The sequence below is a fragment of the Herpailurus yagouaroundi genome, unplaced genomic scaffold, assembly GCF_014898765.1.
Source record: "Herpailurus yagouaroundi ecotype Mexico unplaced genomic scaffold, PumYag 100, whole genome shotgun sequence".
NCBI classification, from domain to species: domain Eukaryota; kingdom Metazoa; phylum Chordata; class Mammalia; order Carnivora; family Felidae; genus Herpailurus; species Herpailurus yagouaroundi.
In genome coordinates, this window is record NW_024412391.1 from 78,518,235 (window position 1) to 78,542,645 (window position 24,411).

General features: G+C 39.0%; 1 protein-coding gene across 3 annotated transcripts in view; it reads left to right on the forward strand.

The window, feature by feature from the left end:
* Nucleotides 1–24,411, forward strand: part of MAGI2 (membrane associated guanylate kinase, WW and PDZ domain containing 2) — a 1,342,154-nt gene that overhangs the window by 1,201,910 nt on the left and 115,833 nt on the right. For all 3 annotated transcript variants that reach the window (XM_040472823.1, XM_040472822.1, XM_040472824.1), the window contains 4 exons: nt 6,527–6,712; nt 8,624–8,777; nt 13,925–14,144; nt 15,244–15,387. In XM_040472823.1, the coding sequence (XP_040328757.1) occupies nt 6,527–6,712; nt 8,624–8,777; nt 13,925–14,144; nt 15,244–15,387 (704 nt within the window). The remainder of the gene's footprint in view (nt 1–6,526; nt 6,713–8,623; nt 8,778–13,924; nt 14,145–15,243; nt 15,388–24,411) is intronic.

Consider the following 24,411-nt stretch of genomic DNA (forward strand, 5'->3'; position numbering starts at 1 on the left):
CGAGTCATGCTGTTTTTTCTTAATTTTTCTGCAAATTTTTTAAAAATACCAAACACATGTTTTTGCCACATTTCCACTCCCTGATGACCAAGAAAAACTCTTTCGAAGGACACTGTCACACTCCAGGAAGGAACAACATTGAGCTAAATGGATTTGTTACAGTAGAACATGCTTATCCAGGACTTCTAGGAAGGAGATACGGAAAATCAGCAATTAATACTAAGCCTGGATTTCTAAAGGCAGGAAAACAGAATTCTTCACTGTGGGTTAAAGTGATAGGAATGTTCTGAGACAATTACTTTTCTGTTGTTCCTATATGTTCAGGGTCCATCTAGAGGATCTGAGTAAAGTTATTGTATCAGGGATCTCAGTGAGGGAAACAAGAATTTTGAAGGCAGGAGGGACCCCAACTTCAAAACATCTCTCTTTGCTTCTTCCTCCATGGATTTGATAGGTCCCTGTGTACCACCATGACTTTTTCACCAAGGGAGCTGCCATTTAGCCTAGGACACCGTGTGCCCGCTTCCCCAGAATGAACTTCCTTTTTCCTTATCACTCTCTGAGTCCGCACCTGAACCCAATGATTCACCCCTCCTCTGTACCCTTGTTGAGGGTACCCTTGCTACCTTTACCATGGAGTTGCCAATTTGTGTTATAAGTATTTGTATATGAATCTCCCCAACTTGGCTGTGAGTTTCTTAAGGCCAGATAGCATGCGTTGTTTCATTACTATCTCTCACACTGTGCCGAGCACTGGAGCTGTTAGTAAGATGATGCTATGCAGAAATGTGTTGTTGATGGAGTAGCTGATCCCCCTGCTCTAACCCACAATTCTGAAACTAGACAGTAAATCATTGTCACAGATTATTTTAAGTTTTTTTAATGTATATTTATTTTTGAGAGACAGAGACAGAGCATCAGCAAGGGAGGGACAGAAAGAGAGGGAGACACAGAATCCAAAGCAGACTTCAGGCTCTGAGCTGCCAGCACAGACAGAGGGCTCAAACACATGAATCCTGAGATCATGACCTGAGCCAAAGTCAGCCACTTAACCGACTGAGCTACCCAAGTGCCCCTGTCACAGATTATTTTAAGAAAAGAAACTGTAATCATCCAACTGAACACACACACACACACACACACACACACACACACACACACTTCTTTCCATATCAGGTCACAGATTTTAAATCCAAACTAACTTTCCTTACCTCCTTAAACTAATGGCATGTTGTTTAACCTTCACAGATTAATGGAATTGTGAGCTAATGAGAGTTTATGTTATTGATTGCCTTTGAAGTATTTACTATTGTCACACTCATTTCAGAAACTTCTTGCTTATAAATTTGACATGATTGATGCAGAATCCACTTTCCCTATCTAATGCTTTCCTCCGCTTCCATATACAATTCCACTTTGTGGATCTATTAACAAGAAGATAATTAAATGTAAATATGAGTCACGAGTTTTCCTTTTCTGAAATAAAACACATAAAAAACAACAAGGAAACATGGGGAAAAAAAGTGGAGGGAGAGGGAACTACTACCCCTTCCCTCAGGTGCAGCTGAGAATTTCAGGAAGAATCCATCACCAGAAATTTCAGGAAGATTCTATTGCCAAAGCAAAAAAAAAAAAAAAAAAAAAAAAAAAAAAAAGTCATCCAGGCAACTGTGTCATCTTCTTTATGGGAATGAACCTAAGGTAGAACTCAAGAAGAGTTCATTGGTTAACCAATGACTGAAGGAGCCTGGATAGACCACACAAAGCTCCCTGAAGAGAACCAAACAGCAAAAAGGGAGGAGGACCATTGCCTCCTGTAGTAGTGGGGCCAAAGACCCAAAGAATCCAGGCCTTTAGAACAAATTTAGGATCCAGTCCAACTGTGTCTGAATAGCCCTACTGAAACAAGGATGCTGTGCTTGAGCAGGCATCAAAGGGTTAATTCATGTACAGGAAAATATAAAATTGAAAATACTAAATTTTATAATATAAAATATGAATATATAGTGGTGTTTTCCCCACAAAGAAATAAAGGGGAAAAAGATGGGTTTCTTTTTCCATAGCTTATGTGATTTGAAGTTAAAGGGAAATTTCTAAGTAGTGATATATTGTCTCCTTCCCAAATGTTAGCATGTTCAAAGCCTCATGACATATTGCAACTTTTCCAAATATCTGTGTATCCTAAGCACACTGTGTCAAGAAGACTGGTCCAAAGACTTGATTTATGCTGCTGCCTGACAGATGATGTCTGGAAGGCATGCTGTCTAAATGGACTGTGCTCCAGCAGTTACCTTAGTCATCAATTCCCAGAGAATTAACGAGTACCATTCATCCCAATAATAGAAACCAAGGTCATGGCCTCTTCCATGCTCTGTAATTCCATTAGCAATGCACAGAAAGCACTTAGGTCATTAGTTCTGCAGACTTCCTAACTGAGAAAATGGAACTGCATCTTGTTTTCAGGGAGAATCCTCTCTGAGCCCACCTCTTGTCAGTGAGTTGTTGCACATCAACATTCAATGTACTTACATGTGTAGGGAAATTGCTGGTGAAGAAAAAGTGAAGCTGTGTTCAGCTGCCAAGAGTTTCAAGCACTGTTTTTATTAAAGCACATGCCAATAGAAACAATTTTAACAAAACTATGTCAGATGCTTCCAGTTATGGGCACACCTTTTTAAATTGTGTACTCACTCCCACTTTATGTAAGCCACTCAGTCATTCTGTGTGGCTACCATAGAATTTATTTCAGTTTTCATTATTTCATTTTAGTTTTTATTATTTTAGTTTAGTTGTTATTCTGTATGCCACAGTAAAGTGAAAATGGCCTTGAAACTAAGAGTTATCATCATAAGCAAATAAATCTGTTTACAATGAAACTTTCGTCTCAAAATCTCAAGCAGCATGCTTTCCTAAGCTGTTCCTAAGCTGAGCCATTCCCTCAGTTCTCATAATTCAAATTGCTTCCAACCTGGCATGTATCAAAAAAAGGAGGGAGTAACCCTAAGGTTTGAAGCCACAGGCATAGGTTTGAATCCTGGCTTTGACATTTCTTTGTTTGCTTAACAATAAGCTAAACATGATTATTATAATTTTACAGCTACTTCACACTGCTGCTGTCAGGATTTAAAATAAGCGCTTAGCCCAGTGCCTGGAAATTAACAAATGATAACTTATTTTTTTGTTTTTATTGTTATTGAGCTCATAAAAGTGTGTGTGTGTGTGTGTGTGTGTGTGTGTGTGTGTGTGAAATCTATGTTTTGAAACATTTGGAGCTTTATGCCCAGGAGATTCTAAATGATGCACGGTAATGGAGGGGAGTATAGGCATGAATAATTCAAAGCAGCAAATCATCCAAATACCAGCTGTATGTTTTAAAGTGTATTTTTAAATTTCATTTGAAATGTATTTCTAATACCCAAAGAAATGACTTCAAATAAAGGAATGACACCATGATGCGAAGTCCCAACCAAAAGGGATCTGAGGAGCTGTCCAATTTTCCTCTCCCTTCCTCTCCTTCCCCTTGCCTTCCTTCCTCCCCTTTCCTCTCCCTTCTTCCTCATGTCCTGCCTGTCAAAAGACAGCTGCCACAAAGAACCAGCTTCAAGCAGAGTTTCTGCCTTCCACTCTCCCCTGGATGAGGGCCACTGGTGAAGTGTTTGTGACTGCCTGATTAGAGGCAAGCTGCACTCACCAAATAAAAGTACCAGGTGCCCATGAAACAAGTGCTTGGGTGGAGGAAAGGAACCACAAAGTCAAGAGATACAGTGTAGCGCCGTGGTTAAGAGCAAAGCCTCTGGAATCCAGCAGACTGGGATTCTAAATCTTGCTTGGACTTTCTGAGTTGGGCAATCGCTAATGACTTTGTAGCTGGGTTTTTTCCACTCTAAACATGTAATGGTAATTCTATCCAGTATCTCACATGATTTCTTAAGGATTAAATTATATATATTTTAATGTAGTTGTAATTGTGTGTGTTTAAGGCTCAATGCGGATAATGAGGACATCTGTATTATACTAATTTCCCTTTAAATAATAAAGTCTTACTTATGAGTTGGCATTTTCCTACACAGACATACAACATCTTTTTTGTAAAACCAGAGAAAAACAAACAGGGTGTTTGGCCTCATCTAGCATCTGTATAATCCCCGAAACACATTTCTTTTTCCCAAGTGAAGCTGTTTTCCAGTGTTGGTACTTAGGAGATACTGTTGTGTCATAAGCAAAACATTTCTTCAGTTTTAACAGTAATACAGGTTTACCCCATGTAGGAAGAATTCAAGCTGGTACCTATATACAAGCACACGTGCATATCAATAGTGATATCAGAAACATTAAAAAGATAATAGTAATAAAGAGAATGAAAGAAAAGTTAATAGTTATAGATCCGTTCTTACACCAGGCACTGTTCTAGTCACTTCACATGTGCCAATGCATTTGTTTCTCAGAGCCATCCTGTGAAGTCAGGGATATTATTATCCCAATTTTACTATTGAAAAACAAACTCAGAGAGGTCAGGTAACTTTCCAAGGATCACATGATGGATAGCAATAGACACATTGGAAACCAGGGAGACCGTGTCATGTATGGACTGTTCAAGGACAGTATTGAACATGAAAGGGGGCAAAAACAGGAACAAATGTTCACTCTAATTATGGTAGAAGACCAAAGAATTTGCAATGCCTTCTTTTTTTAAATAACTAAATGAATGAGTTCTTATTACATTTCTGCTTAATAAGTACATTGTCCTGAGAGTCTAAGATGATCTTTAGTATGCTTTAAGATGTTCTTAATTAAAGCCATTAGTGCCTGTAAATAAAAACTCAACATGAGTTGTACTTCAGAAACATCGGCTCAGCCAGTATTTTCATATGCTATCTATAACCTGTCACAATGGAAATATGATCAAGTCTCTGGTTCATTAACTCACTGATTGTCCTTCCTTACGTGGTTATTAGCTGATGTTCTGCCTTTCACTGTAACACATACATAAGATTGAGAGTTCAAGGAACGGACGCTCCTGAAGCAAAACAAATGGTGGAGTGTCTCTGCCTCCTTACACAGATAAATCAGTACCTGACTTCCATGAGGAAAGAAACAACACAGAGTAATTGACAGGTGATTTCCTGGCTGGGGTTCCCTACCTACAAAGGTGAAAGAAAGAAGAACAGGTTTCTAGACTCTAACCTCCTTGGGGAAGGAAGGGGTGTGCCAGTGGTATCTGACCCCAGAAATAGTTATCCTGGTAGGCACTCAAACACTTACATTGAATAGAAGTCAACCTGCTAAAAAATCTTTATCCTCATGCACCTGGCTCTCCATACATACATACATACATACATACATAAGCTTTCATTGTTTTAAAGAGACATATGCCATATTTGATCAATTCTAATACATGTTTTCATAATTTAAATATCTAAAAAATTATACAGCATCTTACAGTCAATGGAGTGTCATTGTTTAATTGGCAGAGTTTCTTTCCTTCTTTCTTTCTTTCTTTCTTTCTTTCTTTCTTTCTTTCTTTCTTTCCTTCTTTCTTATGATACCTAAAACAGAAGTTTGTCATAATGGCATCTTAGATTTGATGCAATATATTATGCATCACTTAATAAATTATCAACACCACTTATAAATTAAATCAGAAAGAAGAGGTAAGATTTGAAACCTGCATCAACCTTGAAACCGAAGATTAGTGGATGATAGGAAGTTGAGCATAGCTTCTTCACCTGCTGTGACAGCCCATGTTAATATAGATTTCTCTCCTTCCCTGATCTCTTCTCTCAGTAAAATAGACAAGGGTAGAAATTGAATTCTTGACATTTATTGTATCCTTCTGAAACTGTATTATTATCTCTACAGTATGGTCTCACAATAATGTATGGTGTGGTTCTCAAAATTTTGTGTGTATTAGAATGTCTTGAGGAGCTTCTTAAAAATTTGTGATTCTCAAAAAAAAAAAAAAAATTGTGATTCTCACCTGCTCCTGGACATTTTGATGCACAAGGTCAGGTTAAGGCCCAAAGAGCTGTATTTTTAATCCTAGAGTGATTATGATACACCAGAATTTGAGGACCCCTGGTCCATGTGTTTGGAATTGGTCTGTCATTGCACAGAACTTGAATTTAGAAATTCTAATCTCAGTGGAATGCACAGGACCACACTTAATAGGCATGATTATGTTTTCAAAAGGCAAATTTACTGATGGAAAAAAGAATTCTGACATCGCATTTTTTTCTGTGGGGCTGGACTCAAAGATAGAACAGTGCTGGGGGGGGGGGCCTAGGGGCCTCAGTTGGTGAAGCTTCCCACTTTGGCTCAGGTCACGATCTCACGATTGGTGAGTTCAAGCCCCACATCGGGGCTCATCGCAGTCAGCTCCAGGCCCACTTCAGATCCTCTGTCTCCCTCCTCCTATCCCTCCCCCACTTGTGCTTTCTCAAAAATAAATAAAAATATTAAAAAAAAAAAAAAAAAGAACAGTGCTGGGAACACTCCTGATATCTGATTCTGTTGGGGATTGTTTTAGCTGTGCCCCATAAAATCGGCCGCATCATCGATGGGAGTCCTGCAGACCGCTGTGCAAAACTGAAAGTGGGAGACCGGATCTTAGCAGTGAACGGCCAGTCCATCATCAACATGCCTCATGCAGACATTGTGAAGCTCATCAAGGATGCTGGTCTTAGTGTCACCCTCCGCATCATCCCTCAGGAGGGTGAGTGCCTGAGCCTGGCTGCCATCATAGTGGTGCCAGAGCGCCTGAGGTTGATTCCTATTTCTACTTTTGCAGAAATCCACTCTCTCTTGCAACCCATATCCTGTTTACTTAGTACCAGTTTCATTCAGAGATCAAGCTGTGTGACATTATAGATTAATAGTGTGAATCTCAAGACACTGGGTTATTCAATCATTCCCTGTGGTCTGGGGAGTACTGTTTTTATGCTTATATTAAACCAGAACCCATTCAACAGAGATTATAGAGTTACAAATCTGAAGCAGAAAAAAAAAAGTGTATTCATGTTAACAGTTAAGCTCTGGAGGATTCTTCAAAGTCAGATTGATTTTGAAAAGCTTGAGGAAGTTTTGTGGTATAAAAAGAGCTCATTTAGAAAACGTTGCATCTGATAAGAATTTTAAAGTCCCACTTAATCTTTTGAATTTCTCTGTATAAGGACTCCCCCCTGAGGCTTGAAGAGTAGTGAGAGTTACAGCTTATTGCCATGCCTTGAGGGCCACAAATCTAAGAACCAGTTCACCATAAAGTCACCATTTCCAGACACTGGTTCATTACTGGTTTGTAGCTGCTGACTCATGAATGATGCTCGAGATTTCAGTCCCCAGAGCTCACCTGTGAGTGGATTGTAGAATACCACATGGAGAGTGATAGGTCTACTCACCTTGGTCCCCTCTGTTTTCCTCAGTCTCCTGATTCCGTCTTGGGGCTACCTGGCAAGCAGGCACTAAACAGTCACCTGACTTTCCATATAAAACAGTGGTTCTCAACTGAGGTGATTTTGTCCCTCTGGGGGATGTTCAGTAAGGTCTGACAACGTTTTTGACTGTCACAATTAGGATGGGAATGCTACCAGCATCTAGCGGGTAGAGGGCAAGGATACCGCCAGCCATCCAACAATGCACAGGACAGCCCCCCCCCCCCCCCAGCAAAGAATTGTCTTGCCCAAAATGTCAACAGTGCTGAAGATGAGAAACCCCGCAAGTGGAAAGAATTTTTCAAAATCTGGACTGCCGGACAAGAAAGGGGAAGAATGGCTTAATAAAGAATAGATCACCTCCCTTTTATCACCCAACCAAATAAAAAGAACAGAACAGAAAATGACTGCGGTGTTTTTAACCTGTTACTTGCAGACATCATTATGTGTAAAATATTCAAATGAACTCTAAGCAAGATTGCTCACTAAAAATCTGACTTGCTTTTCAGTTTTCCCCAGTCTGAAATATGTCTGTCTTATTTGTACTGCATCATATACAGATAATTTCAGTTGAGACAGTAATGCTATTACAGGAAAATCCAAGAAGCTGTGTTAACAAAGAACAATTTTATGAACATTCTTCTGTCCAATGTTCTTTTTCTTTCTGAAAAACCATGGAGTACAGGGGGTGATTGAGCAATAAAACCAACAAGGAACTAGAGAGAATATTATGAAAAGCATTTATTTCTATTATGGTTACTTCCTTGTCCAAACTTGGGAATACGGGTAGGATTTGTCTTTACAACCAAAAAGTAGCAGCTCAAATGTTTTCTCTCAGTGGGCAGCACTGGAAAAATAGAATATGTTTTAGAGCTTACTCCTCTGGATTATTTTTTCATTGTTTTAACAGGGTTTTTTTTATTGTAATCTTTTCTGCTAGGAAAATGACAAGAGACTCTGTTTAACTTTGTTCAGCAACACTTGTAATTCATGAAATAATACTAATTCTGCGAATGGTATTGGAACTTGATTGGATAATTGATAAGTTTAACCTGCTGTCTTAAAGCCTAACAGAAACTGAGAAAACTGAAGCCTTGAGTCATCTGAGGAGGCAAAGAGTTACCACCTCTGGCCACCTCTTGCCCTTTATCAGATGCCAACCTGACTGCACCTGCCACTTTGGCTCCCCTTTGCAGAGCTCAGCAGCCCAGCGTCGGCACCCAGCTCAGAGAAGCAGAGCCCCATGGCCCAGCAGAGTCCTCTGGCCCAGCCGAGCCCAGCCACTCCCAACAGCCCTGTTGCCCAACCAGCTCCTCCTCAGCCACTTCAGCTGCAAGGACATGAAAATAGGTAAAGTTTCCCCTGGTTTTTCTGATGCTGAGAGGTGAGGGAGGTGGGGAGAGGGAGAGTTTGGGACAGGACACAACAGGACACCGAAGAGAAAGTTTCATAAAGTAGAAATTGCCAGGTGCTCCTTTCTGTGATTTAGAGATTCTTGTGGGTGTCACACATGTGGTTTTATCAGCAAATACAGGGGTCTGTTCTTCACAAAAAGAGAACCTTTCCTCAAGAAATGATGAGCAATTAGTAGGTAGATGATCAGTAGATGATCAGTAGGGATTAACTAGATGAAGACCACGTTGAAGAGACTCCAAACTGAAGAACATAGATATAGACCCTTTGGCAGGAGGGAGCATGCAAACTTGAAAGGCATGGAAATAAATAAGGTCAGTGTAGTGAGGGAAGAGGTCAGGGAGCATGGTTCAAGATGTAGCAATGAGAGTGATAGGGACCCACCTTTGGGGCTGTAAGCATGTTAAATATTTTTTTAAACTTTTTTAAATGTTTTATTTTATTTTTTGAGAGATAAAGAGACACAGAGAGCAAGCAGGGGAGGGGCAGAGAGAGAGGGAGACACAGAATCCAAGCAGGCTCCAGGCTCTGAGCTGTCAGCACAGAGCCCGACTCAGGGCTCGAACCCACAAACACAAGATCATGACCCGGGCCGAAGTTGGATGCTCAACCGACTGAACCACCCAGGCACACCAAAGATTTTGAGCTTCAGTGTGATGACAAGTCATTGGAAGGTTTTACGCTGAAGACTGACATCACTGGATTTCCTTTTCAAGGCCGCCCAGTGGGCCACACAGAGAGCTGACTGGGAGCTGGTGAGGGTTGGATGTAGATTAAGCAATTAGAGATGGCTGCTGATATCCTTGGATCAATGAAGGTGGTGGCTCAGAGAACAATGGTGGTGTGGGGAGAGGGAAGTGTGGCAAAACTTGTAAGCAGTAATAAACGTTAGCATTTTTTACTGCATTTTGCCTGTATCCCCCTACCCATGATCTAATGAGGTTCTTCCATTCCATATCATAAACTAATATGAATAAGCCACTTTGAACTTCCAGAAAAAAAGGACGTCATGTAAAAACAGCATTGTCTTCTTACAATGAACTTGTGTGTAACAGGGAGCCTGGGTTAGGTTGAGCCATAAAGGAAAGAGATGAAGACATGTTCCCATGCTGTTTTCCCTCTTTTGAAGGAGAAAAACAGAACAACACACAGGAACATCTCTGTGTACAAAACCCTCACCGGTCTTTTCCATAATTCTAATGTTTTCTGAACATCTGCTTCCTAGCTCCCGCCTCATATGTTGGGAAAGATGAAGTGAGACTCAGTGTCCAAGTCCCAGAACTCTGTAGGTCCATCACTCACGCAGTTGCAAAGCAAATATTTTCCCTGTGCCACAGGTGCTATTTCCATAAAGCCCTGTTCTTCTCAGGAGTTCCCCCATTTGCTTTCACAGAAAAGTAAATGTCTGTTATCCTCAGCTGTTTATGGTTTTAATATATTCCACGGAAGAAAAAAGACTAAAGACCATAAAGCAAACGATAGGGGGGTGAGAATTTGACAACCCGTAAGAAGAGTAAGTCCTGGGTATCTCAGTAATAAGCCACTGATGTGTTTGCTTTCGCCGTGAGCTGTTTTACCAGATCACACTGGCTTTCCCCAGGATTCATTTCGGACTCAGGAGGAAGGGGCTGAGCACATGCAATTCCCGGGCCAGCCTCAGACTCCTCTTATGGCTCTGCCTCCGTCTATTAATCTCCCAGCCACAGTTCTATCTCACCTTTCCAGGGTCAGACTCCCCCAGACATGGGCTCTTGCTTCTGGCTTCGGGGTGGGTAATCTCATCCCTGTCGTGTTATAATTCAGTGGGGAGAATAACATTTGGGCAAGGCCACTATCATGCTTCAACTACTACTAGCCCACAACTGGAACTCGTTGGCCCTGATCAGAGAAGCAACAGTCTTTGGAATGTCTTTTTGTCCTGACTACGCGGAATAAAATATTTCCCAACTCTGGGATTAACCAATTGACCTGATTCAAATTTTTATAAATCACCAACAAATTTTCCCAGTGAACTTTGCTGCACTAATATTAAAAGCCTGGCAAGTGCCTGCTTTCAGAGAGCCCTTCCTTGGCACTGGGGTTTCCTGGCTTAACTGTTGATTGTTAGTGGGTGGCTCTTTTACATATGAATGAAGAGATTAATAATTTTACAGATACCAGATCATTTTCCTAGCTTCATTTAAACATGGTCATGGTATCAAGAGCTCTTTGTCTTTCTCTAGATCAGGCTAGAGATGTCTCCAAGACAGCTTTTATGCCAGTTACCCCGTATGCATTTTCTAGTGGTTCATCTATACAAGAAATGCCCACCTAACTCCATGTCAAACTGAGCCAGTTTCCATGTTAAAATGGGATAAAATTAAATGACGATCTGCTTCCACATTTTTATTTTATGAATTAAAATAACTGAATATTTTATCCTGTCTTATTTACTTTCACTTTGGCTTCCTACTGACACCCTGCACACCTCTACTTATGTCTCTATCCCTTAACAATCTTTTGATATATACTCTGGAAACGAAATCGTTTTAATATGCACATAAGCAAAACAGTATTCAAGGAGAAGCATTCATTGGAAACAACAAAAGAACCATTATATAATATATTTCAAAACTAAGTATAAATAGCAGAGCTCACCTTCCCCAGCAAGGGAAATTAATATTTGACTGCATTTTATTTACTTATTTTTAATTTTTTAATGCTTATTTATTTCTGAGAGAGAGAGAGAGATAGAGAGACAAAGCATGAGGGGAGGAGCAGCAGAGAGAGAGGGAGACACAGAATCTTAAGCAGACTCCAGGCTCTGACCTGTCAGCACAAAGCCCAACAGGGGGCTCAAACCCATAAGCTGTGAGATCATGACCTGAGCCGAAGTTGGATGCTTAACCAACTGAGCCACCCAGGTGCCCCTTGACTGCATTTTAAACAGCAAAGTCAGTAGAAAAACACTGGAAATTTACTTCTTTTTTTACATACTTTGAACCCTAGATGTTTAAGCTGGAAGGAATTCTTAAAAGGTCCACATGAGGCAAAAGCCCACTACAAGACCTGTACCACATGGGCATTGTTTCTTGGTTCTGGAACTTGTTCATACCATAAAATTCTGCTAGATTTTATCACTAGAAATCTGTTTGTTGTTGTTGTTGTTGTTGTTGTTGTTGTTTTTATCTCTACAGGCTCTTTAATAGTGGAATTAATAGCAACAAAGAGTTATACTGATGACTTTCTTTCATGAGTGAAGGAATTTTAAAGAGGCTGTATTTTTTTTTAAATAATCCTGAGTTTTCCTTAAAGTATTTCACAAATTCAAAGCAACATAGTTTTTGCCCAAGCCGCTGTATCATTCACTGAACAGTTAGCAACATTCATAAAAACTTAAGTATATTTTCCTCATTAAAGACTCTTCAATGTACAGTTCAATGTAAAATCCTGACAGACAGCACTGGTTCAAATGCAGTTTGAATGCCAGAAGGTAGGCTTGGATGACAGCTGTTGCATTTTAACGGTTCCTATTCTAGGCTGTTGTGTAATCTTTGGGGAGACTTTACATTTCACCCTCTTTGGCTATACCTCATGACACATCTGGTTGGAAATGGAGCACATAATGGATATCGCATACCACTACCACACAGATCACGAAAATAAAGTGACTTGTGCTGTAACTCAAAGCAACTTGACATCTAATCTACCAAACAGTTTCTAGGAAGGAATCAACACATGCCAACGAATGGCAGCCAGTTCAGTTCTTTTGTTTAATTCATTCATTTGTGTGGTTAAGCATCTTATTCAAAGCATATTTAAATAATTCTGTTCTCAGCATTCACAATCCCAGTAGGTGAGTGGACAACTTGCCGAGGTAGGAAACAAAGCCTAAATTCAGTTCACAAGAGGAATGTGTCATTTCTGCATTACTTCCCATTTAAGTAACAAATGGGACCTGCTCAAAGTGTTGATTAAAATAACATCCTTTCAAACACTCCAAATAAATACATTGATTACTGTACATTTTTAGTGTATCCTCACCAAATATTAGATTGCGCTAATGGCAATTGTTCAGGTGAGTGATTTTTAAAAATAGTAGTGGGGTTCCTGGGTGACTCAGTTGGTTAAGTGTCCCACTCTTGATTTTGGCTTAGGTCATGTTCTCACGGTTGTGAGATCGAGCCCAGTGCTGGGTTAATCTCTCACTGTGCCTAATTTATAAATTAAACTTTCTCATAGATTTGTGGTATAGGAAAAAGCATAGTGTATATAGGGTTCAGGACTGTCTGCAGTTTTAGACAACCACTGAGGTCTAGAAATGTAACCCCCATGGATGGGGTGGAAGGCTCTACTGTAAGTAACATCTAGAAACAAGAAAGAGACAAATGTTGGACATACACATTTTTGCCTTCCCTTTCATCTTACGGCCGTGGTAATATCTGATAGTAGCATCTGATACTAATCTGATAGTTATAGTCTAGTATTAAAACTATGTAATATGTTTCTACTCTTAGCAATGACCCACTGACTTTCTCCTTGACTTACAGCTCATGATTATGCTTTGCTATCACTCCTTTAACCTCTGTAAGATATTCAAAAAGACCAAACCTAGCAGGTTAAACTATTGCCTTTAATTATATATTTATATTTAGAGATTACTTTGGTTGTGCTGTCATAAAGTAATGAATAGTGTGTGGGCGAGAGAGAGTGGTTGAGAGAGTTGGTTTACTGGTGTTGAGACAAACTGATATTTTGGGATGTATAGTTTGGGATGTATAGTTTAACTCCCTAGATTTTCTACAGTTGTACAAGTTTGTAAATAGCCAAAGTCAAAGAGGGATATCCATAAGGCCTTTTCCACAAAGTTCTGGTTGGGCCATCATGTTTACCTTGATTTCTCAAGAAGCCAAATGAAAAGTAGACAATATGGCATTTGTCAAGGATTTTAAAATAATGCTTATCATCTATGATTTTCTCAAATTCCTGAACATGCAAAAGGACCTCTAAGAAGTGTGGCCCGCATGTGCCTACAGGTCATGTGATCATTCTAATCTCCTTAGAATGCTGAGACCTCAGAGTAAATCCCATGTCCATTTATTTAGTTACAGGTCGGAAGTGAAAGCAAGGCAAGATGTGAAACCAGACATCCGACAGCCTCCATTCACAGACTACAGGCAGCCACCGCTGGACTACAGGCAGCCCCCAGGAGGGGACTACCAGCAACCCCCACCCTTGGACTACAGGCAGCCTCCCCTGCTGGACTACAGGCAGCACTCCCCTGACACCAGGCAGTACCCTCTGGCAGACTACAGGCAGCCCCAGGTACCCCCAGGACCCCATTAAATTTCATTTTCCTAATGGGCAAACCTATAATTGACACACATACATACACACACACCTACACACAGATACACACACACAGAGACACACATGTACACACACATACAGACACACACAGATACACACGTACACACACAGACACACATGTACACATAGAGACACACATGTACGCAGACACAAACAGACACATTGACACACATGTACAAACGTACACATAGACACACATGTACACACATACACACAGACACGTATACACGCACGTACACACACATACACACATGTACACACAGACACGCATATACACACGTACACACAGACATACATGCACACATACACACAGACACATGTACACACAGACACACGTGTACACACAGATACACATGTACACACAGACACATGTACACACAGAGATACAAATGTACACACACGTAAACACAGAGACACACATATAGACACACACGTGCACACACATACATATAGATACACACAGACACACATATGTACACAGAGACACACATGTACACACACATACACACACGTATACACAGACACACATGTACACGCAGACACATGTACACACACAGATACAAATGTACACACAGACACACACGTACACACAGAGAGACACATATAGACACACATACACACGTGTACACACAGAGATACATGTACACACATGTGCACACACAGACACACATGTACACACAGAGACAGACACACACGACTCTGATACATTTATTTATGGTGCCCAACAGCAGTGAATGAGGAGACACAAAGGAGTGATAGTATCGCTCAGACCTATATGCAGTCATTTTGTTTGCCAAGTAAACAATGGATACCAAAGTAATCAAGCTACACGGTAGTTCTTTTAATGACCAAGGAAACTGCATTCAGATCTGCTTGAACTTTTGGAATTTTGTCTCTCGTTTTGCTAGATTGTGAAGTGAGATTACTTGTTCTCACAATATCATGTCATTTGGGACACATTAACTGTAAGGGAGAAGGAGAACAGAGAGACTGACCACAGAAGCTTCTCTGATATCAAACACCTGTTTATTCCATTCTCTCGCCAACTCTACAGGATTTTGATTATTTCACTGTGGACATGGAGAAGGGCGCCAAAGGGTTTGGATTCAGCATTCGTGGAGGAAGGGAATACAAAATGGATTTGTACGTGTTGAGACTGGCAGAAGATGGGCCAGCAATAAGAAACGGAAGGATGAGGGTAAGAACAGTCTCTTTTTATAGAATTGCTTAATACTGAAAGACCCCACAGTGGTATCGGAATGCTGACTCAGTGTGATTAAGCAAACAGTCTCAGCATGGGCTTTGCCTTCTTTCCGTTGCATGACTCAGTTTCCTGAAGGTTTGGTCAAACGCGATTCAAGAATCATATTAGCTCTCATTTTCCTGCTTACACCCTTCCAACTGGCAAATCTCACTGCAGTGCTTTATATATATAGTTTCTCTAAAGAGCGAGCTAAAGAAAATGTACAAAGTAAGCTAAGAAATAGTTTGAAATGGAAACATGGATCCATATTTTTTTCTATGGCTTGGTTTAGTTTTCATTTGGAATAACTCTTTTGAAATTTTTTTCTTTGTTTGATGCTATTTTTTTCCTCCAAGTTTATTAATCAAAAGGTTCTGTGTTTCTTTGGAAATACTTCCTTTGTGTTGACTGGTTTTTTGTCTTCGATATTGGAAAGAGGAGGACTAGACTTCTTAGATACGTATTGTCCTTAAAAATGGTGGCAGTTAAAAATTTTCCAATTAGAGTGTAAGTTGAGATGGATTTTTTAATGTAATAGTGATTTTGAGGCATCTGATTGATAGGTAACTGACTATTCATCTAAAGGTACAAAAAAAACCCTTGATAACAATGTAGAATATTAGTCTGTGTCTCTCTTTTTCTCTCTCCCTCTCTTTCTGTAAAATGGCCATTAGTCAGCACATAAAAGGTTAGTTATTATAACTAAAATCTGGAATTCATTCTTGCTTTCCCTCCTTGCCCTTTAAATTAATACAGAAGAGCTGTGGTCCTTGGCTTCTGGCACTTGCGGTTCTTGTGCAGAGCTGCACCAACCACTTGCTCCCAGATAACTGAATGAATCTGTTATTCCTACTGCCCACTCTACCATTTCTGTGATTTTCATTCCCAAGTCACTGAATCATCCACAGTGCAAAAGTAGAAAGAACCTAAATCATGTCAATGTTCCTCCCTCCCTTCACAATTCTTTGACAACTAGGAAGTATCCAAGTTGGAATTTGAACTGACTGGAATTTGGCTGGCTCTGGAGACTGACGGCTCCTGCCCTGATCCAACACCAGCCTCCGTGTACCCCATCCACATATGGTTTTAGGAGAGGCCTCCACATGGTTTCTTGGCTCCCAGCTTCCCTAAAAACAGAAGGGCACTTTTTTAACATATTGCAAAGCCAACTCACAAGTGGTTAAGTAAAACAAAATCTTCCTGGTGCACGTAAAAGCAACACAACACAAGGACCATGGGCGAAGCCACCAGAGCCCTATGAGAGAGGATAGCCCACCCGCCCCCACAGTGGACTTCAGAGGTGGCCTGTGTGACTTCCCAACAGTGGCCACACTTTTTAACAAGTGGTCTAAATGGCTGCTCGATATGTACAGCACTCCCAAAGCATGGGAGCCTAAATATAGAAGTACTTTTATGTAAAAAGAATATTCTTTCTTAGAGAATTCAAGCCAGAGTGGTAGTTGCCAGCGTGGTCCCTGGCATCAGCATCACCTGGGAACGTGTTAGAAATGCAAATTCTGAGCCCCACCACAGACCCACTGAATCAGATACTCTAGGATTGGGGTCCCCAGGCTGTGTTGTGATTCATTCCCCTGTGAATGTGATATAAGCTGCAGCTCGAGGACTTCTAACTGAGCCAGAGGGAAGTTGACCTGACACACGTATGACAAAGAGAGGAGGTGTGTGGCTCAGGCCTTGTTAACCCCCCTTAGATCCTGTCTAAGGGGATTTCTATCCTGTCCCAACAGTTTACCTGGGGTTTTTAAACCCATGTAAACACAGATTTAGAATTCTGTAGGCAGGTGCTAAATTTTATGAAAGATGCCTTTTCTTCTGGCAGGTGATAAAAATGAGTCCCCTACCTGGGTTTCAGAAAATGATATTTTCCCTTCTTTTCAAAGATTATAAACATAAGCAATAGTTTGTAATTTTCCATGCCAGTTTTATAGAGCAAACTATTCCTTCTGTGTACAGCTATGTAAAAGGAATTATGATGGCCAGTTTTAGATAATATGGGTTAGTTTATTTGGGACCATAATGTACATACTTCTAGCATTTAATTCTCAAAGAAAAGGAGCCACTTGGGAGTCATAGAAATTCCAGGGATAAAATTTTACTGGTTGATTTTATTTCCAATCTTCAAATTAAGTCTGGGAACTTGGCAGGGATGGATGGAAGGCTTTTTTCTGCTCTTTACAGATTATATTCGCTACTCAAATGTTTTGAGTTTTTCTCACTCATGGAGTCTTATGGCACCAGGGGAAAATTTGTCCGTGGTGACAAACTGCATGTCAGGAAGAGGGACAGCTTTATCATGTAAGTTCAAAGGTGCTCATATTATCTACTGTCAGAATGAGGTAAATCTTCGTAGTTGTTCTTGATCATAGCACATAATTAATTCAGATCTTATTTTAATGTTTCTTATCAAATTTTAATCATTTAAGGTAATGTTTTCTACCTTCATTTGTGCATGTCAGTAATTGGCAATAACTTGTAATTCACGGTTGCGTTTGAATTACTTTGGCAAGCACCGGGATTGATCAACATTTGCATGACTCAGTGGTCTCATTATTTTAAACCAATGCATAAATGGGATAACATATTGGTTACCAATTTGGAAATTTTACAGTAAAATTCATTAGGGACCCATTTTTCATCTAACTATAAAATTCCCCCTTGATACCACTGGGACCCAGATACATATACAGATCTTAATTATCTGTGCAGGTGATGCTTATAAGGCAGGACTTCACTCCATGGGGATTATGGTTTGGTTGTAAAGTGCCAAGACTCCTGAGAAAAGTAGCTGGACTAGACATTCATGGGCTATTATTAAAAATAAGCTCAAGAAGAAGAGAAGCTAGCACCAGGTTCTTCCCAGCCTTTAAAACACTCAGGCACATTTCGCCTCATTAACGTGATTCCCTCACCTTCAGTCTTAATGCATCATTTCCTCTATTCACAAACTAAACATACACCCATTTCATGATCCGATAAGTTTGGAAAAGATGAGGTTTCCCCCCTTTTTCATGATCAGAAACATAAAGGAAAAAGCCAGGCAATGATCTGATAATAGCTGGGTATCTTAGATTAAACGCACCATAGTGGAATTGCTGAAATCAAAATTGCTTTTGTGAAAGAGCTAGATGATCCTGAAAAATCATTTCATGTAACAACTAATGAATTACTGGGCCTTTGGGTTAGGGATGTAAATAATAGTGCTTTTGAACTCTTAGTTAATGCCCCAGATGTTAGTCTCTGAACCTGAGACTTTTCCTGGGTCTTTTACATCACCTTAGTTGCAGGACAGTGGTGATGTGTGCCTGTTTAGTAGTACAGGAAATTCAGGTATGGTAGGGGCCAGAGGAGGTGGGGAGCACGGGTGTATGGGCATCCTTCTCACACTGGGGATTCTAAGGAATGGTGGCATGGGTACATATTTTTAAAGTATGTCCTTAGGCATCCAAGAGATATCCTGGGCATCCAAGAGAAGTGCCAGTGACCTTCCCACTCAGAGGTTCTTTCATGAACCTGGTGAGAGATAGGTAGACATATCCCAAAAGTGAGTCCCAGGTGAATGATCTCACTCCAGTCTTTCTGGGCACCTGCAGCAGTGAGAAATATCTTAGTAGAGAATCCTTGGCAAATTAAACTATTTGACTTTGAAATTGATTAATGAGTACTCCCATATAAGAGATTTGTTCTTCCTCCTTAGAAAGCATTATGTGTTTACTTTTTTTGTCAAATAAATATTTTTTTCCACTTGATGAAATAAGAGTCAGATCAGGCAAGAATCCTGATAATGTACAAGGTCAACGGCTTTCCTCAAAATATGAGAACATACCAACAGCAAACCATGATCAGGAAGTAGTGGGGAAAATGAATGGTTCCTTCTGAGGATCAGATTTACAAGCCAAAATCTACATAAAGGAGAGACGATAAGAAACTCTTTTTCAGAAGATCAATTAGATGCTAATTTAAAATTTTTATTACATTTCTTTATTTTCGAGAGGCAGAGAGAGACAGAGCATGAGTGGGGGGAAAGGCAGAGAGAGAGGGAGACACAGAATCCGAAGCAGGCTCCATGCTCTGAGCTGTCAGCACAGAGCCTGACACGGGGCTTGAACTCATGAACTGTGAGATCATGACCTGAGCCCAGGTCGGACGCTTAACCAACTGAGCCACCCAGGTGCCCCAGATGCTAATTTAAAAGAGAGGTTCTAGGACCCGGTATATGAAACATATAAGAGTAACTAAATAAATAAGGGCCTAAAGATTTACTAAAAATATGACTATTTAGAGCATTTCTAAACCCTCAGCCCTATTCTCAACCACCCAAATATGCAAACATGGTATATTTGCCTTATTAAACTTATCAATTCATTTTGTTAAACCTCAGTTTCTATAAAATAGGAAGATGATATCTACTTTATAGAGTTGTTGAGAGAGTTTTGAAAACATATCAGGAGGTAGTCATATTTTTTTAAGTTTATTTATTTATTTATTTTGAGAGAGAGCATGAGCAGAGAAAGGACAGAGAGAGAGAGGGAGAGAGAATCCCAAGCAGGCTCCTCACTGTTAGTGCAGAGCCCGATGCAGGGCTTGAACCCTCAAACTGTGAGATCATGACTTGAACCAAAGTCAGACCCTTAACTGACTGAGCCACCCAGGTGCCGCCATGATTTTTTTTTTTAAGGCAAAGAGTGAAGTTTTAGTTCGTGGAAAGAGAGAGGAATTTAAACAGTAAGATATATCATGGAATAGAATTTGAGGAAAATAGTGCCATGAGAATAAATACCAAGAAAAACCATGTGGATCATAATTATGTGAAATATTCACTTTAACAAAAAAAAAAGTGAAGAGTAACAAGTTTTGACAATAATTACTAGATGGATTTCCAACACCAATTAATATTCATGTATTAAAAGTTGAGGAAACAAAACATAATCTGTAAATGAAGAAAATACGGGGAATAGAAAATAGAAACATAACCATCATGTCTGATTGCTTTTCTTCAGTCATTTGAGATGGCTAATGTGGTAAAAGAAACACGAATGACATTCAGATTTTAAGGAAAAGTGTAAGAAATTATTAGAAACCATTAGTGGATATGTTATAAAAAATAAGAGTGTTTTTAAGTTTGTAAAATAGTCTAATAGAGAGGAATAAAATTTTTGTAACTGATGAAAATTTTTGTCTCTGATACCAAGCTCTTAGGGATACAATCTAATTAAATACTGAAAATAAATAGGAAACACAGGCAAAGAATAATGAATATAAAAATAATTTATGGGTGAAGCAGGGAATCTTAAGAAATCAAGAGACATTTGGAGGAAAGGAAAGTAGTTCTAATCATCACATAAATAAAGTCTGAGAGTCGAGTTAAAAGAGAATCTGAAAGTAGACCTAGTTTGCTCTAGAAAAGGTAAAATATTTTACTCTTTCTATAAAACGTAGCATATTCCCCGTTTCCATAAAACATACTTTCTATTATAAAAAAAGAACATCATTTTTTTTAGCTTCATCACCTTAACAGCAGTATAACAATTGTATATGCCTTTTTGCACTGCATAAGCTTTTTTTCAAGCTTCTTGAAACTCATATGACACATGTCCACCTGCAGGGGGTCTCAGGGTAACCTAAAATATCTTGACAGACTGAACAATGTGCAAAAAAGATATTAAGAAATATCTTTTTTTTTTTTTTTTTTTTTTTTTTTTTTTAGTTTTTATTTAAATTCCAGTTAGTTAACATACAGTGTAATATTAGTTTCAGGGGTATACTTTAGTGATTCAGTACTTAACATTCAACACCCCAGTGCTCAACACAACAAATGCACTCCTTAATCCCCATCATGTATTTCACCCATTCTTCCCCCCACCTCCTTTCTGGTGACCATCAGTTTTTTCCCTGTAGTTAAGAGTCTGTTTCTTGGTTTGCCTCTCTTTTTCCCCCTGTGAGATTGTTTGTTTTGTTTCTCAAATTCCACATATGAGTGAAATCATACGGTATTAGTCTTTCTCTAACTGATTTATTTCATGTAGCATAATACTCTCTAGCTCCATCCAGTGAGTTGGAAATGGCAAGATGTTTTTCTTTTTTATGGCTAAGTAATATTCCATTGTATATATACCATATCTTCTTTATCCATTCATCAGTTGATGAACACTTGAGCTCTTTCCATAGTTTGGCTATTGTTAATAATGCTACTGTAAATATCGGGGTGCATGTGCCCCTTCGAATCAGTATTTTTGTATCCTTTGGGTAAATACCTAGTAGAACAATAGCTGGATTGTAGGGTAGTTCTATTTTTGAGGAATCTCCACACTGTTTTCCACAGTGTCTGCACCAGTTTGCATTCCCACAAGCAGTGTTGAGGATTCCCCGTTCTCTGCATCTTTCCCTGATAGCTGTTTTTAATGTATCACCTCTCTTTCTGTGGCCCAGAATGTAAAAGTATTCTATTTTGCATATTATTTTTATTAAACATAAAACCATTTAGAAGAAGATTTCTAACATATTTAACAGCTATAAATACCAGCAATGATTCAAGCACCCTTGTGTGCTTAAAAAACAGAATATGACCAATCTCCAATGACTAAACCGCCCTGCACGCTCCAGCCCCCAGAAGAACCACCACTCTAAACAAACACTTACCATTCCTTCTAGTTTTGCTACATATGTGTGTATCTCTCAACTATATTGTTTAGTTTTGCACTTTGTGAACTTTATGTAAATGAATCATATTACACATATCCTTCTCTGTGGTTTGCTGTTTATACCTTATACTCATTAGAGTCAGCCGAGTTGATGCATGAAGCTATTGTTCATTTATTTTCACTGTTGTAAATCATTCCATTGTATAAATATGCTATATTTATATATCATATAAATATAGTCTATAGTAGCTATCCATGGAGATTTGAGATTTTCCATGTCAATGGACATATGAGTTGTTTCCAGCTTTTTGTAACTAACACAATCCTTGTATATATTTCCTGCTGCACATATGCAAGAATTTCTCTAGACTAGACTACATACCTGGGTGGGCACATATTTAACTTAACTAAATAACACAAAAATATTTTCCTAAGTGGTTTTACAAATTTATACACATACTAACAGTATAAAAGAGTTTCCCCTACTATGTATACATCCTCATTAAACTTGTATTTCAAGCTTTCAAATTCTCATTCTGGTGGGTAGAAAATGGCATATCGTTTCTTGATTACAAATGGTGTTCATCATCTTTTCTTATGTTTATTGGGCTTTTGTGTTTTCTCTTAGATAAAAATGCCTATTCATATATTTTCTCTATTTTCTGTTGAATTGTTTCTTCCTCTGATATTGATTGTGAAAGTGTTTGTATGTTCTTGGTGATGATTTTTCATCGATTGCTATGTTGCAAATATCTTATTCCAGTTTATGACTTGTAGTTTCACTTTCTTTATGTTGCAGTTTGATAAACAGAAACTCTTAATTTTGGCATATAATTGATTTAATTAACCATTTCCTTTATAGTTTCTACTTTCTGTGTCATCTTTAAAAAATTACTCCCTAACTCATATTTTTAAAGATCTCCTATATCTTTTTCTAAAAGTTTTATAGTTTTGCTTATCATTTCTAAATCTTTAATCACCTAAAATTGATTTCTCTGTAGTAGGATAAGGAAGAAATTTAATTTCAGTTTTTTCCATATAGATAAGCACTTGTCACAGCATCATTTGTTGAATGGCTTCTCATTTTCCCCCAATCTGCAATGGCAGCCCTATAATAAATAAAATTTCTATATGCAATAGTCTGTTTATAGATTATTTACACTGTTCTGCTGGTCTGTTTGTCTATGCCTACGTTGATACTGTACTTACCTACCTTTCAATAGGTCTTGACTTTTGATAGAGAAACTGCCCATCCCTTCATCCCCAGATACATATCTTAATTCTCCAGAAGTGTTTAGATGTTCTTGGATCTTTGTTTGCCCTTTCATATAAATTTTTAGAATTTGCTTGTCCTATTAGGATTTTTATTTGAATTGTTTAGAATCTATAAATAAATGTGGGAAAACTTTATAATATTTATAATCTTCATAATATTGAATCTTTCTATACATGAACGTGATATAATCCATTTATTTAGGTATTCCATAAACTGCTCAAAGTTTTATATTTTTTTTCCCATAACATACCTGCAGATATTTTGCTAAATTGATTGTAGGGATTTTGTTTTATTTTTGCTCTTATATATAGTATTTTTATGTTTGTTTAAATTCAAATTAATTAACATATAATGTAGTATTGCTTTCAGGAGTAGAATTTAGTGATTCATCACTTACATATAACACCCAGTGCAGGGGCGTCTGGGTGGCTCAGTCGGTTAGACATCCAACTTCAGCTCAGATCATGGTGTCACAGCTTGAGAGTTTGAGCCCTGCATCGGGCTTTGTGCTGACAGCTCAGAGCCTGGAGCCTGCTTCGGATTCTGTGCCTCCCTCTCTCTCTGCTCCCGCCCCACTCGCACTCTGTCTCTATCTCTCAAAAATGAATCAATATTAAAAAAAAAAAAGTTTTTAATTTAAAAACACCCAGTGTGGATCCTAAAAAGTGCCCTCCTTGATGCCCTTCACCCATTTAACCCATATTCCCACCCTCCTCTCCTCCAGCAACCCTCAGTTTGTTCTCTGTATTTTTTCTTATAGTTTGCTTCCCTCTCTCTTTATCTTATTTTTCCTTCCCTTCCCCTGTGTGCATCTGTTTTGTTTCTTAAATTCTACTATGAGTGAAATCATATGATATTTGTCTTTCCCTGACTGACTTATTTTGTTTAGTGTAATACATTCTGTTTACATCCACATGGCAAAATTTCATCCTTTTTGATCACCAAGTAATATTCCAGTGTGTGTGTGTGTGTGTGTGTGTGTGTGTGTGGTTGTGTGTGTATCACATCTTCTTTGTTCATTCATCAGTCTCTCTCTCTCTCTCT